Source organism: Astatotilapia calliptera, chromosome 10 (genome assembly GCF_964374335.1).
Source record: "Astatotilapia calliptera chromosome 10, fAstCal68.1, whole genome shotgun sequence".
Lineage (NCBI taxonomy): Eukaryota > Metazoa > Chordata > Actinopteri > Cichliformes > Cichlidae > Astatotilapia > Astatotilapia calliptera.
The window spans coordinates 17348882-17363563 of NC_137431.1; the positions used below are offsets into that span (position 1 = coordinate 17348882).

At 42.2% G+C, this 14682-nt stretch overlaps 1 protein-coding gene across 1 annotated transcript in view; it reads right to left on the minus strand.

Moving 5' to 3' along the window:
• Positions 1–14682, minus strand: part of fat3b (FAT atypical cadherin 3b) — a 67688-nt gene that overhangs the window by 26450 nt on the left and 26556 nt on the right. Inside the window, exons 10-30 of the mRNA XM_080307109.1 lie at positions 13586–13722; positions 12774–13049; positions 12300–12510; positions 11951–12165; positions 11551–11709; positions 10882–11003; positions 10598–10780; positions 10388–10502; positions 9983–10264; positions 9297–9647; positions 8814–8987; positions 8181–8711; positions 6262–6626; positions 5785–5938; positions 5088–5195; positions 4818–5001; positions 3218–3438; positions 2152–2604; positions 1815–1949; positions 1306–1699; positions 245–441 (exon numbers count right to left, since the gene is read on the minus strand). Of these exons, the coding sequence (XP_080163235.1) occupies positions 245–441; positions 1306–1699; positions 1815–1949; positions 2152–2604; positions 3218–3438; positions 4818–5001; positions 5088–5195; positions 5785–5938; positions 6262–6626; positions 8181–8711; positions 8814–8987; positions 9297–9647; positions 9983–10264; positions 10388–10502; positions 10598–10780; positions 10882–11003; positions 11551–11709; positions 11951–12165; positions 12300–12510; positions 12774–13049; positions 13586–13722 (4967 nt within the window). The remainder of the gene's footprint in view (positions 1–244; positions 442–1305; positions 1700–1814; positions 1950–2151; positions 2605–3217; positions 3439–4817; positions 5002–5087; positions 5196–5784; positions 5939–6261; positions 6627–8180; positions 8712–8813; positions 8988–9296; positions 9648–9982; positions 10265–10387; positions 10503–10597; positions 10781–10881; positions 11004–11550; positions 11710–11950; positions 12166–12299; positions 12511–12773; positions 13050–13585; positions 13723–14682) is intronic.

Genomic DNA, 14682 nt, shown 5'->3' on the forward strand with positions numbered 1-14682 from the left:
CCATTCAGTCCACAAACACAATGCCCTAACTTATCTTTTCAATAACAAGCATACATGACTGCATGCATGGTCACAAGCAATGCATTCTCTCTGTTTATAGACAGAAAATTAACTGGAATATGGAGACAAACAGCAGATAGAGCCATTTACTCTGCAATGCTCTATACATTCCACAAGCTCCTCTTGGTTTGTTTACTTTGCATATTTTCATTTTGCACACTTTCCATTTGTCTTTATCCCTGACCTGGTTGCAGATGGGTCTGTTGTCATTTGCATCCATGACTGTAACCTCCACTGCGGTGTGAGCGACATAAAGGCCATCGCTGGCAGTGATGTTGAGCAGGTACCAGTCCTGCTGCTCGCGATCCAGCAGACCACTCACATAAACCTTCCACTCCCCCTGCACAAGGGCCAGGCCAAACACTCCTCGTGGATTTCCCCCTGGAGGTCATACAGATGAGAATTAAAGCGCTGACACTAAAAAGTGAAGAAAGGAGTGAAGATGTATTATATTAAATGTAAACAAACTGCGAGTCATTACTCATTCGCAAGATGAATGAGAACAAGATTCTCTCCAACCGCACATAAAAAATGATGCAGGCACCTTTTGGTGCAATCAATAACCATCTTCATAATGTAAACCAGACGGGTAGGGCAGCGGCCGTGGCCCTTCAAAGTTTAAAAGTTTGACCTTTTATGACACTTTCACTCGGCCGATCTGTATTTTTTAAATGCCAGAAAACAAGGACAAAATACATCATCCGCAATCATTAACACACAGTGTGTTGTGAATGGACGTGCTCTTACTCATTATCAAGGTCAGAGTTTTTCTGGAGAGGCCAAGCAATGCTCTTTATTATTTTCATTTTTTTTTTTAAAGCGCGAACGCATAAAGTAATAGCTAAGGTTGTGAACGAGAATGATCAATTCATCAAGTGCATTTCATTAGAAGCACCTGCCTGATAATTCTATCCATCAGCCACGAGCCCGTCCCAGCTGTCATAGTGCAAAAACTTATTTTTTCTTCACATGAGTGTAGATTAAGGTTTTCTACAAAGCATTTTTGTTTCATAGTATAATGGGCACTTTGTAATATTAAAATGAAAAAAAAAAATACAAGTTAAAGGAAAGCTGTTTTTGGCATATCAGTTCAAATTAATTTATAACTTGACCTTTGGAGCAGAAACCATGTTAGACCAATAAATGATTTTGATGCAGCACAGTCTCATCTCATTGCAAGATGAAGAGTTACTGCAGCACAGAGTGCGCGGGACAGCATTCTGTTAGTTGTCTCAGTGTCCTCACCAGTGATGCAAAAGCTGACGAGGTGGTTTTGATCCGTGCCATCTCGATCTTTGGTTTTCAGAACGGCCACCACTTCACCGAGGGGATCGCTCTCCTTTACGGCACCTCGGTACAGCTCCCTCTCAAACAGTGGCGGGTTGTCATTGACGTCTGACACAGTGATGGTCACCACTGTGGTGGAGGAGAGAGGCAGTAACTCGGCCAGATCAGACGCTACTACTTCAAAGCTGTAGCTGGAGCAGGCCTCGTGGTCCATCTGACTCACTGTGGTGATCCAACCTGTTTTACTGTCAATGGCAAAGACAGAAGTGGTAGACACAGGCCCGGAGAAGAAGCTGGCATCCCTTGTCAAGTCTAGATTGTAGGTGAGCAGAGGACCGAGGCTGTAGGTCACCTGCAATTCAAATAAAGGATGCATAGCAGCGCCTGTAGCTCTCTGAATTTAGAAAAATGCTTGTTTTAAAGATTCACAAACATATGATTCACAGTTTAACCTGACTGTCACACACCTGCCCATTAGAGCCCCAGTCTGGATCAAGAGCACGCACTTGGACCACTCTGGTCCCCACAGGCATCCCCTCCATCACCGTGGCTACATAGGTGCTGGTCTCAAACAGCGGCTTGTTGTCATTGACGTCCAGAATCTATAAAACAATAAATCTGCTTCAGCTGAACAAAGTCTAAATGAAAAGACAGCACAATTACCCCCTTCTTACTATTTTAATTAATTTATCACATAAATCTGCAATTATTTCATAAAATCCATAATTGCATATGCACATTTCCCTATTCAACTGAAAAACAGAAAGCAAATGCTATCCTTCTGCAGTGCATTGTGGTACCAACCTTAACCTCCAGATCTACAGTGGAGACTGACTCAATCAGGTCTCGTCTTGTTGTTGCTGCAACTTTAAAGCGGAAGATGCTGACCTCTTCATAGTCTAGCGGTTTCACCAGACGGATGAGACCAGTCTCCTTCTCCACCAGGAAGGTCCCCTCCTGGTTGCTGTCAAGCGTCTCCCCTGCGATTGCACTAAAGAACCCGGTCTGTCCAGCACCCATGTACACAGACCCCAGGGCGGTTCCTACCGCTGTGTCCTCAGGGATGGTGAAGGAGTACTGAGGCTGGCTGAACGAGGGAACGAATGCATCTGGAGGGACTACGTGGATGAAGGCGGACACCAGGGAGTGCTTAGCCGGAGAACCACCATCTGTGGCTTTGACAAAGAAGGACAGCACAGTGCCCTGGAGGTGGTCCACTGTGCTTTTAGTCATCATCCAGCCACTGTCTGGCTCCACCTGAACACCAGCAAAATCACAAGGCTATTTAAATCAGCTTTTGGGAGTTTTTTTTTTTTTAAACTGTTGACATTTGTAGTTATGTGTTTAATTCCAAACCACGAAAGTTGTTGCTATTTTTATATCATTTTGATTAACATTAATAAAATACAAGGAGAACGTCACGGTTTTATGCGCACAAACTGAACCGCAATGCCCTTCAAGCTTCACCGCGACATACAGTGTTTATAAGTTGCAGCTATATTCCTTTAATCCCATGGTGTTTCGATTCATTTATAGCCCACATTTATTTAAATTTAATTGTATTTTCAAAATTGACCAAAGCATCAACCCTAATGCAACATCATTTTGATTAGATGATTAAAAATACATAATCTACAGCAAACAGATGGCTTTTAATCCCCTGAAGTGGGAACGGAGGGTCATGTGAAAACATTCCTTAATTGAAAATCAAGTTTACCGCTAAAAGAGTTTGTGCTTTAATGAGTTTTAAATCAATTTGTTGCAGATTGCATGTGGTTGCATTTTTATGTGATTTTATGTGTTGCATAGATATTAATTTTCTTTTTACAAAGGGCAGTCAAAAAGAAGTTGAAAAGCAACATGCACTGACCTCCAGAACATCGACCAGAGATAGGCGTGCCTCACTGTAAAGTGAGTATGTGATCCTTCCATTAGACCCAGCATCTGGGTCAGTGGCCTGGATCTGAGTGACAAGAGAACCTTTGGCAACATTTGCTTTAATGCTCATACGATACTCCACTGCTCTGAACCGGGGGGCGTTGTCATTCTCATCTGCAAGAACCACCCGTACCGTGCAAAATGATGCACGGCCTGGAAAATAAAAACACACATACATTTAATATGCACAAATGATACAGATTAGCGCTGGGTATTATCACTGATTTCTATAGCTGATTTAATTCTGATTCACAAGGTCCCAATTCAATTTGATTTGATTTGATTCAATTTTGACTCAGACAGTCAGAAGTATTAAAATATTCTGCAGTAGTTTAAAAAACGAACATTACAGTTACAGAGGTTTTATTAGAGACATTTAAGTGTTTTCCAATTTGGCAAAAAAAATTTAAATTTCTTCAATATTGAACAGCAAAAATGAGGCTTTCTTGTCGGAGGTCATTTTTGAAAAAACAAAACAAAACACAACAACAACAAAAAAACAGCGTGCGACAGCGCTGAACACAATGGTAGACTGGTGTGCAATAAGCAAGCAAATAATGCAGAAAACAGAGATTTAAGATGGGGAAACTGTTCTTGAAGTACACCGAGAGAGTGAAAGAGCTCTGCAGGAAGTGTGATTTCATCAAAACTGCCAAAGCAAGAGGGAATTCATGACGATGTTTATCAAATGTGAAGTGTAGTTGTGATCTTCTTTTGCTACTGGTTCAATGTATTTTGCTCGGAGAGTGAGGAAACCCTCAGCTTCGGAACCTGTGAGATGTCGGCTTTCAGTAGTTTCTGTTTACATCTTTTTGCGGTATCCGTTTACTTGCTCTCATTTGTTGTTTTAACTGTTTGGCGGTTGTTGGAATAGTTCATATATATTTAAAAATCGATTTAGGATTAATGAATCGATGCACAACAGGAAAAAAGTCTATGCACCTTCAACGCAACATGCTAACGCATGGTTAGTATGGACGTTCCCGAAAGTGAATGATGGCATTTCGTTTACCAAAGTAAACTGCAGGGGCAGCCCCGCAAAGAAAAAGCTAATGAAGGAAATTGTATGAGCAATAGAAGCATCAATGCAGTTACCAGGAAAGTTGTGAAGACAAGTGAAAAAGAGGAAAGGGTTGATGTATGTAACCAACTTTTGTTATATAAATCTATTGCACCTGCTTTTTTTTGGTGAAGGCCAAGTAAAGGTGGGTGTACAGCAGCTCAATTTCAGTCAGTTTTTTATAACTCTTTCCAGCAGCAGAGTTCTTTATTTTCAGTTATTTCATCGAGAGCAGTTTGGGGTGAAACTGTAAAGTTAAATAACTTAGATAAACTTTTTAAACTTAAAAATATTTTGTGTTGAAGAAAAGTTGATTTTTATTTTTATATGCTCTCAGTTATTTTTATTAGAAAGAAAATTTGGTCATGCGGAGAAATAAAACAGGAAAATGAAATTTGCCAAGAAAATTGCAATCGGAGAATCTCTACTTATATTAGCTGATTTGAAGATGGCTTTTTAGGGAAACAGTTACCTCCACCATCCAGGGCCATCACAGTTAGCACCATGTCCTTGTTGAAAGGGTTTTCTCGGTCTAATTTCTGAACAGTGGAAATGACCCCATCTGCATCAATGGTGAACTGAGTTTTCCCCAGGTCGTTGATGAACGAGTAGGTGATCTGTCCGTACAGTCCAGAGTCCTCATCTGTTGCGCGGACCTGTATGTCCACACAGAAATTCATCAATATTCCTCATTGTGTTATTTTGTATTCATTAATTCAGTGCACTGAAAAAGTGAAATTACCTGAATGACCTTTGACCCTTCCGGTGCATTTTCCTGGACCTCAGCCAAGTAGAACCTCTGGCTAAATACTGGGCTGTACAGGTTAGCTCCCAGGACACGTACAATCACCTGTGAATCACCATCGCAACATCACTCCATCATCATTATCCTCACTGTCTGCTGACATGCTGCTGTTGCCATCCCAACAAACATCACCGGCTGATTTGTCAAACACGATCAAATCAAAAAGGCAAAGCAGTAGTAAGAACACCAGGGTTACTGATTTGAATTACACACGGATTACACACAGATACTGACACCTCCGTGAAGAACTGCTGCACATATATTTCATGCATGTCAGAAGAAGAACTTTAAGAATGGGGTGATGTGTTATTGCAACAGAAATGTGTGATATATGACCCAACCCCCCCTCAAATCTCCCATTTGTAATTACCACTAAGAGACAGATGTGAGTATTTTTTCCAGCTGGCAGCTTATCCTCAAAGTAAATCTGATATGGCGAGACATTAACCTCCCACTGTGGAGCTGGCAGTTGTGAGAAACAGCAGTTACACTGAGCAGCAGCGAAGGTTGGTAATAATTTTGACAGGCCGGTGAAGAAGGTCAGCCCATTTTCTGTGTATAAGGACTACTGAGACTTAAAAAAAGACCAAATCAGCTGACAGAACGAATACGTAACTGCCAAAAGTTGTCTCACCTGAGCAGTGCTGGTGAAGACTCCATCCGACACGGACACATTGAGTTGATAGGAGAGTTTCATGCCTTGTCTCCTCTTGTTAGACAGACGAAGCACCCCCGTATCTGGCTCCATCATAAAAGTCATTTTCTCATTTCCTGAGAGAATACTGTACCTGAAGGCGGAGGAAGAAGAGAGAGCTTGTGTTGCTTACGGTCTACAAAGTTATTTTGCTCAAGAGGTGCTGCAAATTACAAGTGTCTACTTGTCTTGAGGGGGTGCTGAGCCAAAACTGCTTGAGAAAAATCTAAATAAAGCCTCGTGTGAAACTGAACCAGGATTACTGGGATTTTAGCAAACCAAAACACTGCACTGTGCTTTTCAAGAGGTGACAATCTGAAAAATTCTTAAAGAGGATTTGCATCTAGGTTCAAAGGTAAATCAAGTCTACAGAGAAAACACAGAATCGGTAAGTTCTCAAAGCGTCTTTTTCCTTACCTCAGCCTACTGGCATCACAGATGTCAGCATCTGATGCCTGAACACAAGTCACAAAGTGTCCTCTGGGAGCCAGCTCGCTGACAAAGGCCTCGTACAGCATTTGGCTGAAATTAGGTGGGTTGTCATTGGTGTCAGTTACAGTCACAGAGACAGTAACATCGCTGCTAAGGGCAGGGTCTCCGCTGTCCGTCGCCCTGACAATGAAGTTGTGGCGCTGGATGAGCTCATAGTCGAGCAGACGTGCCGTGTATATCAGCCCGCTGTTACTGTCGATGCTGAAGTAGTCGGTGCTGTTGTAGATGTCAGATAGGATCTGGTAACTCACCACGCCGTTCTTTTCTGTGTCCTGGTCTTGGGCAAACACCTACACGGAGAGTTACATTCAATTGTGTCCTGCCTCATGCATTATTCAAGATAAGGGCTGATTTGCTTACCCCACACATACTCTGTGGGTACAACACCACCACTGCAGCCAATTGAAAAAGTAAATAACGTTCCAGATTTTACTGAGAATAGGATAGAAAGACATGTAAAACCTTGTCAAAGCATTTGTTTAACATTCAGCGTGAACATTTGCTGAGATACAACTACATTTACAGAAATAAAGTAATAAAATATAAAAATATTAAAAGTTGTGATATAATGTTAAAGAAGGAGGTGGAACAATCATATGGAAGCCAAACAGAAAATCTGATTAGTCGGTCATAGCGCTCCAAGTGTTTTTACTTCTGTCGGAGTCTGTGCAGCTCTTTTAAACAAATATAAAAGGTTTTGAAATTTGGTCCCCTGTTTTTTATATCTGTGATTTGAGTAATGTAATGCCACAATTGGGTCAAAGTTGGAAGTGAGTTTGTGCAGTTAACTTTTAAAACATATGCATGATTTTCAAATATATGAAGGCCAGCTGTACCTATAATAAATAGATATCGAGAAACTGATATTTTGATATTGAGAAACTACAAAAAACACAGCACATAACCACTAGAGGTCACTGAAATAAGCAAAAATATATTTTGGCATTTTGGTTTCTTAGACTTAAACAAACAATTATTTTGTCTTGTAAAACAATGAGAGGCCGCACTGTTTCACCAGGCTGCGCCAGTCAGATCTCCTACTTGTTCATCAACGACCTGGGGAAAACTCAGTTCACCAAGCTTATGTTAATTTAATTTGCGTTAATTTAACTGATGTGGTTGCCGTACTGATGCCGTACATTTATAGACCAAACATTTCTCCCCAATTTTCACTAAAGTTGAAAAAGCTGACCTTCATACCAAGGAGGACCACCAAGATTTTTAATTTATCAACGTTATCTTTATATTTTGCCCATTATAGCCATCCAGAGCTAATAAACAGAAACTTAGGTCATCTCTTAGCGACTGTTTCATGTACTGATACCAAACCATTTGGCATCCCTTCTTGGATGTCCAGAAATCTGTTATTTGACTGCTGAGGCAGAGATGTGCTTTTGATCAGGTTAAATACAACCCACATGGTAAACAATACTGCAGTACCACAGAGCAAGAGCAAAGCATATTTTAAGGCTCAGTGATTATAAGCCTCTGTTCTTAAATCTGTTTCTTTTACACTTTAATGCTAGTAAAAAGGGACACGGGCCTACAGTATTTTGCTGACTGACTTAAAAAGATGTGAGAAAAATCCAAATTCAATCATATGATGTTCTCATCTTGTAAACAGAAATATGTTCCCGAATGAAAAAAGAGCACTATTGTATTAAAGGTCAAGCACTTCCACTGGGAAATTTCTAGGCAAATATCACACCATCTTCCCATGAATAAATGAGCCATCCGCAATGCTGCTGAAGTGACTCTTAAATGTAAACACTCATTCAGTTAGAGTACACACTGGACTAACTCAGCAAACACAGGCATGCGCACACGCACACACACACACACACCTGTAAGACGGGCGTTCCAATCATGGAGTTCTCAGAGAGCACAGCTGAGTATGAAGTGTTCAGGAACAGCGGTGGGTTATCGTTCACGTCCAGCATGACAATGTCCACATCAACCTCCGACTTAGCTCCGGTCAGTGTATCGGTAGCCTTCACCGTTAAACGGTAATACTGTGTGGTCTCATAGTCTAACGGGTAAATCACACGGATGATTCCTGTGTCGAAGCCAATGTCAAACTGGAGGGATGGGTCTCCATCTGTGATGGTGAAGATGACGCTCTGGCCCTCGGGACTACTGGCATTGATACACAAGACGGAGGTGGAGACATCCAAATCCTCTTTGACGGTGACACCATAAAAAGGCTTGTCAAATACTGGCATAGCTTTATTTGCTACACTAACAGGCAGCTCCACCTCACTGGACAGAGGAGGGAAGCCACCGTCAGTCGCCACGAGGATCAGTTTGTACTCTGCGTTAGATAAATCTGCCTCGAAGGCTCTCTTTAAGGTCAGCTCTCCTGTCACAGGGTGCACCTGCATGGGATTTATAGACATTAATCAGTCCAACTCATGAATTTGCACAATTATAACATTTTACAGCCTCCCATATAAAATAAGGGAAGATGTTTTACGTACTTGAAAGTTTCTGTGCTGCTCCTTAAGGCTGTACGTCACTTGTCCATTCCGACCGTAGTCTTTGTCAGTAGCTAAGACCCTGAAAACACTTGATCCTGGCTGTGCTTCTACCTGCACTACAGCGTAGTAGGGAAGGTTCACAAACTGTGGAGAGTTGTCGTTTACATCCTCCACCTAGAAGATTTGATTTTAAGAAAAACATAATGGGGTCATTTTAAAGCTCAGGAGGGTTAATGTTGTTCAGCAACACAAAATCTGCACCGCAATCTCTTGACCACTGCACCACTGTCCTACCAAATTAGTCTATAACAAAAACACATTCAAGCAACAATGTAAAACGTATTTAAAGCATTCTAAACCAAAAGAATTGAAAACACATGACTGCCCCAATACGCCCAAGTCTGCATTACTGTAAGTGTGAAGGATGGACAGAAAAAGCAACAACTAGAAGCATGCTTGCAGGCAGATGATTTCCATACCTACCTGTACTTGCACGATCACCCTAGCCACCCTCAATATTTCATCTTCCCTGCTGACCTCCACCACCAATTCATAACTGTCCTTCTCCTCTCTGTCAAAAGGCACACCGGTAGTGAACACTGCTCCACAAGTGGGCCAAATGCTGAAGCGCCCAACGGGGTTCAGCAGAGTGTACTTGAGTGGCTCGTTGAGGCGGTGACCAACTGTGCTCACCACAGTCGCTAAGGTGATATTGGGTATGTTCTCTGGGATGGAGGCAAAGTAAACTGGGAAGGTGAAGAGAATTCCGCTGTCTATAGCTTCTCGGACAAGCACCGTGACCAGTGTCATGCTGGAAAAACGTCCATCCCAAACCTTAAAGAAAGAAGATAAATGAGTCAGAATTAGCTATGGCAGAGAATGTAATGCTGGAGGTTTTTTTCTTAGCTCAATTTGACTGCCCTTATTTTCTTAATAAAAACAGTAAAATAATTCTGGATGTAATCCTGGGTCAGAAAATCCTGAGTCATGCAGATGATGTATCCCGTAACAAGTCACCACATAATTTTGGGCTCTATGTGCACAACTCTGCACTGACCCAGGAATCTGACCTTCTGGAGGAAATCATTATTATGTTTGCCCAGCTTAGTCCAGATAGCAGAATGATGAAAAGACTTTCAAATGGTATGTCATGTCCACTAAAGACCTACCTTCACATTGAAGCGATAACGGTCTTTATTGAGGCTCTGATTGATGACGGTCACAAGTCCAGTGTATGGCTCAACAGAAAAGAACTCCACATTGCTATCCACCAAAGAGTAAAGCAGCTGTGGTGTGATAGACTTGTCAGGGTTAAGTGTGGGGTCAGAGGTCATATCGGGGTCAAGAGCCTTAACCTTAAGAACCTCTACACCCATGTAGGTAGGCAACAAGAGGATTGTCTCGTAAGTGTCCTGGGAAAACTTAGGGGGCGAGTCATTGATGTTGATCACCTAAGACGTGGTACACAGGGAGTGAAAATAATGTTGAGAAATGACTACGATAACGCAGAACTCAAAGTGAGTCAAGAGTTGTTTATGAGACAATGAAAGCTGATTCATATGTTATTTGCTTACCTTTATAAGTACCTCTGCTGGGCTGTCAGCATCCCGTGGAGGCTGGCCACTATCTCTAACATGAACCCGAAAGACGAACTCAGAGAAGGTTTCATAGTCCAGACTGGCAATCGTTCTAAAAATCATTTAAACAAACCCATTATATATCAACTTATAAGGAAATTAATCAGATCAATAGTGATTCAACTTCTGCACAGCATTATCACCTACCGGATCGATCCAGTCCCAGAGTCCACGCTGAAGAACATCCGAGCAGTCTCACCTATGATCTCGAACACTAACAGGGCATTGTGGTTGCGATCCTTATCAGTTGCCTGGATGACCAAAGGGTTACCGTCCTCTGCCAGGACCACACTGTTGATTGGAGCAGCCTCGCTGACTACGCCGACATACCTGTTAGGAGAAAAAGGTAACGCTGATGTCAGTCAAATATTTCTTAGGTCGGTTGAGAAAATCACTTTTTAACACTCAACAACTGATACAACAACTAATACCTGATTTGTTGGAATACAGGTGGGCTGTCGTTCACATCTACTACTTGTATGATGACGGAGGTGCTGGCTTCCACTCCAGCCATGCTCAGGGCACGCACCACCAGAAAGTAAGATGTTGTTTGCTGGCAAAGCAAAGAAATCCAGTGAAATTGTTTAAAAAACTAATTCAATTTAGATCCGATGTAAAGCCAGCTTTTTTTTGCATAAAGAAGAACGTGACAGTGGCTTTAAAAATAATGCTATAAATCTTTGGAAATAGAAATTAAATCACATAAATATTTCATGTTACCATCCTTTCCCTTTCCAACAATACCTTGTCCTCAGGGTATATTCAAACAAGTGACTGAAATGACAGCTTGTTAGAAGCATCTTGGAGAACCTCTGCATATTTATGCACTCTCAGTTACTTTTTTCTCATCTAATCACAGTGAGTGATTAGATGTAATGCTGATTACGGCTCTGAGGGCCACACCATCTGTTCCAGGACTGCTTGTTTGCTGTTGCTTTTTTTGGCTGAATATAATTCTTTATGACTGACTATATATTTGGGTCAAAGGCACACCTACAAAATGCACTTGGGACAGAACGGAAGCCCCTCGTACCCACTGTTTGACTGCTAAGCATCTATACATCTAATATATAACCAAAAAATAAAAAACATTAACAAACCTCAAAGTCCAGCGGTTTGCGTGTAGTGATTACACCGGTATGGTGGTTAATAAAGAAGCAGCGCTCCTCGTTGCCTCTGGTGATGTCATAAATGAGTGCTGAGCGGCTGAGGGCGCTAACAGTGATCACGTAAGTTCCAGTTTTGCTGTTCTCCATAATCTATAAAGCCAAAGAGCAGAAATATACAGGTAGATTTTCAGAACTTGAGTGAGTTGTATAGACCATTTCCTGAAAAATACCGTTCTTACCTCCTGTATATCTGTCTAGACATTTAACCTCTATACACACATACCGCCTCCAAGCTGTCTTTATTCCTCCTATCTCTCCCACCCTCTCCAGCCTTCTCCCTTCAGACAGTAATTTATCTCTAACTTTATTTTTTATTTATTTATTTTTTTACCTCAGCCTGATACTCCTTCTGAGAGAATTTCGGTTTGGAGAAGTCTGAGAGGATCAAGGAAATGCGAACTGAAGCGGTGGCCATTAATGGGGGAAATCCACTGTCTGTGACGCGCACACTGAGGGTGTAAAAGCCTAAAGAAGTGAGGTCCAGTTCCTTGGCAATGAAGATAAGGCCTGTGGTATTATCAATGCCAAACACACCACCGGTGTTACCTGAAAGTAGCAGAAAGGTTACAGACACTATTAAAGGAGGATACAAAAAGAAATCACAGGTCACTACACTGTTTAAAACACAAGCACAGATACAAATCAAAAGGAGAATAATCTTCTTGCACATTGGACCGTACCTGCTTCTATAGTATAGGTGAGCTGCCCATTAATCCCATTGTCTTTGTCTAGAGCCGTCACCTGCACTACAGACGTGCCGACAGAAAAAGTCTCGTAGGCCGTAGCATCGTATACGGTGCTGGTGAAGTAGGGAATGTTATCATTGGAATCTTCCACTGCCACCAGGATACGAGCTAGGTCACGGTTAAATGGAAACTCCTGATCCTTGACCTAAAGCAGCAAACGAGAGATGAATATGGATAGAGCTGTACGAGGTGATAAAAGAACAAAATCAGCAAAAATTAAGTGAGGCAGACACAGTTGCCAAAACGGACATAATTTATTGGATAGCACAGTGGCGCATAGAGACTCACAGTAACATCCAAGCTCACACACACACACACACACACACACACACACACACACACACACACACACACACACACACACACACACACACACGAACAGATTGTCATCCATGCTTCCTTTCCCACCATAATAGTGAGGATGTGCTGTGTCCGGGCTTCATAGTCGAGCCTGTCTGCAGTATAGACAACTCCTGTGCCAGGATTGACCCTAAACAGCCTCATACTGGCTGGGTCTACGCTGCCATAGATGGAGAAGCTCAAACGGGCACGCTCATCAATGTCCGATGCTCTGACCCGCAGCAGCTCCATGTCAACTGGTATGTCCTCAGATACGCTGACATCATAAGCTGGTAGAGAAAAAACTGGAGGGTTGTCGTTGCTGTCCTGTATTCGAATGAACACCTGAATGATGAAGAGATAGGAAAGGGGAAATCTGCATAGTCAGCGTAGTGGCAAACAGTGATAGGAGACTTGGAGTCGAATTAGCTTCGGTAACTGACAATCCTCAATCCAATTGTAGAGTAAATGCAAGGCTCAGACACAACTGAACACTATTTGCATTAAGACAAGGCCCTATTAATGGCAGACTGGTAAGCCAGAGCGAGCGTTCTCCAAGAGGCATGAGGTTCTTTTTGTATCTTGACCTTTATTTGTCCAGAGTAATCCCATTAATTCTCTGATATCAAGGATTTCCCTTACAAGATATACCCAGTAGGGGAGCCCCGACAGCAGGAGCACAGGGAATGTCAAAGCAGGGCAACAAAAGCACATTTCATAGTCAGTATGAGATAATTTCAGAAAAACCGAGCGCAAGCAGAGGAAGCGAAGCTGAGCGTAAACAGTTCCCCGTGAAAAGAGGGAACAATAATTTAATTTGATGTGGGTCTGGGGCGTATGAGAGGCAGCGCCAGTGCATAACAAATCAAAACTCTGTGTACCTGTGCTGTGGCAAAGTTGGTCCCATCTGTCACCTGTACCGTCATGTTGTACACAGACTGCACCTCCGCATCAAGGGGCTTGGCCACGACTAGAGTCCCCACCCCCAGTTGGAGGTCAAACTGCATGTCAAAGCTCCCTGGAATAAATGAACACACACACACCCATCCCCCGTACACACACTTAGTGTCAGCCTTTTAGTATTCGCACTGCATATAAGACTCAGGTGCTCTAAGTTATTACTGTGTAATTGTTTTGGCCAGGTGCCTTCGTCTGGAGCTGGAGGGACTGTGAAATAAAATGAACTGAAATGCAATGTGATGTAGCACCAAACCCACTTGGCAGCCTGAGAGCTGTTAACAGCCACGCAAACATCTGTCTTATCACTCCAAAACACAACCCATCTCAGAGATCAAAAACCTGCAGCAGGGTCTTTTCCACGGGCGGCGAGTGTACAGTTTAAAGGCTTAATGTTTGATTAAAGTGAAGGAGGGGAGTGATATGTGTTAGGTATTCGGTACCATCCTTCCTCTCATTCCAGCTTCTCTCCCGAGATATCTGGGAGCCTGAGCACCCCTCAGCATATGAATACTGATTGGGCATTTTTCACACAACCACTGATGCGTGTTGAGTGGGAGCAAAATACAGGATCTCACATTGTTTATTTATTTTTTGTTCTACTTTTCATGGCAGAGCAGTGGGTCAATTCAACACTACGAGGGATCAGTCTCACAGCATTGAGAAAAAAGAAAATTACAGCATGTAATCACTAGTTTCTTTTCCTGTCAGGGTGGAATGATGCCTCAGAGTTCTGTTATTAATCCAGGAAGAGCACGCCCGATAAGAAAGCCGTATAAGAATCAAACTCTTCTGTCTATCTATATCACAAAATCACATTCAGTGCCATAAAAATGATTAAGAACAAATATTTCTCTAGTGTGATTCAAAAGAAATGCAGTACAAAAAAGCAATTATATGCAAAACTCTCAAACTGTACATAGCCCCTAACAAATGTAAGCAAAGTATCCCATATTTTCAGATCTGGCTTTGGTCTCCACCAGAGGAATACAATCTGCCTCTTTAGTTGCTAAACGCTCCA